The 1,271-nt window shown below is 43.8% G+C and overlaps 1 protein-coding gene across 1 annotated transcript in view; it reads right to left on the reverse strand.

Moving 5' to 3' along the window:
* Positions 1–426: 426 nt before the first annotated feature.
* LOC108625427 (cuticle protein 8-like) overlaps positions 427–1,271 on the reverse strand; it is a 3,048-nt gene continuing 2,203 nt past the window's right edge. Inside the window, exon 2 of the mRNA XM_026814237.1 lies at positions 427–788. Within this exon, the coding sequence (XP_026670038.1) occupies positions 631–788 (158 nt within the window). The 3' untranslated portion in view covers positions 427–630. The remainder of the gene's footprint in view (positions 789–1,271) is intronic.

Genomic DNA, 1,271 nt, shown 5'->3' on the forward strand with positions numbered 1-1,271 from the left:
CCTCGGTAAGGGCGCGCGGTTCAATCCGGCGAGGTGCTCGAATTTTCGGGCAAGTAATAATCAGACGTTCTCGAGTGGCGCGATAGTAAAAACGCGGCGCGTAGAAATATTTGATGCCGGTTTACAATGGGCGCCTGTGCGCGCGCGGGAAGTCGATAAAAATATCGCGAGCCCCATATTTCTCCGACACAGATAACTTTATTGCGGCGATATTCTGATTGTTACGGCGTTCATATTTTCGCAAGTGCGGCAGGACACTGCCGCGTACCTGTGGATTCGGTAGTTCAGTTTCAGCTGGAAATTCTCCGGGTCGTAAAAGCCACTGTTCGGGAAATATATACATTGACAGTACCGGGGGGAGAAGTAAAATGGAAACGAAAGTTTGTTGCGTACGTTCTGTATATTCGATAGTTATAACGACGATAATAGCGGGGGAACGGGAACCATTGAGCGTGGTCGCTGTTCGGTGCCAATTTTCTTTGGTTGAACCGCGCGTCGTTTTGCAAATGGACACACGGCTAATTGAAACGCGGGACTAATTCCCGAGTAACGAGCTCTCGTTCTAATCCGGGTAAACGCGTTCCGAATTTTCCTTGCGGTACGTCGATGCTACGTCCGGATGCATACGAATCAATAGTGTCCTTCTCCGTAAGTACCACCCTCGTGGTTGTTGCCGTCGGAATTGTGCACGTACGCGAAGAACCCTCCGTGCGGGTCCGCGTGATATTTCACGGTCCTTACGTTACCGCCCGGTTCCTTAACGGTGTATTCGCCAACCACGTTTTTGCCTGGGAAAAAAGCCCCTTCTTTATTGCTCGATCCTTCCTAGAAACGCTCTTTACCTCCGGATTTTATTCTCCTGCTAATGAAACGCTTTCGCGTTTCAGCTCGTAGTAAAAATTAATTATTCTACGCTCTTTTTCATGTTTTAACTACATGTTAAATGTCCGAGTTTGTAACATTTTTGAAATTGGAACACGTTTTTTAATTTAATTTGATTTCTGTAACATCTGGCATGCTGTGGTTCATTTCTGAATTGTATAGAAAATATTTTTGCTATTTCTTCACCTAAACCTATAAAAACAACTTTTATTCATTCTTTCTACTATATAAAATCCACAGATAGCAATCGAAAGAGTGATACTCGTAATTTAGTATGGATGAGAGCCAATGAAAAAGAAATATGTGTCTATTATTTTCCATAGTACTACAAACGTACGAAGTTTCATTAAGGTTGTATGAGCCGTAAGACCTCTGCCAAAAGTTTAAGA

This window comes from Ceratina calcarata, unplaced genomic scaffold, assembly GCF_001652005.2.
Source record: "Ceratina calcarata isolate Rehan_Ccalc_2016 unplaced genomic scaffold, ASM165200v1 scaffold12, whole genome shotgun sequence".
Taxonomy (NCBI): Eukaryota; Metazoa; Arthropoda; class Insecta; order Hymenoptera; family Apidae; genus Ceratina; species Ceratina calcarata.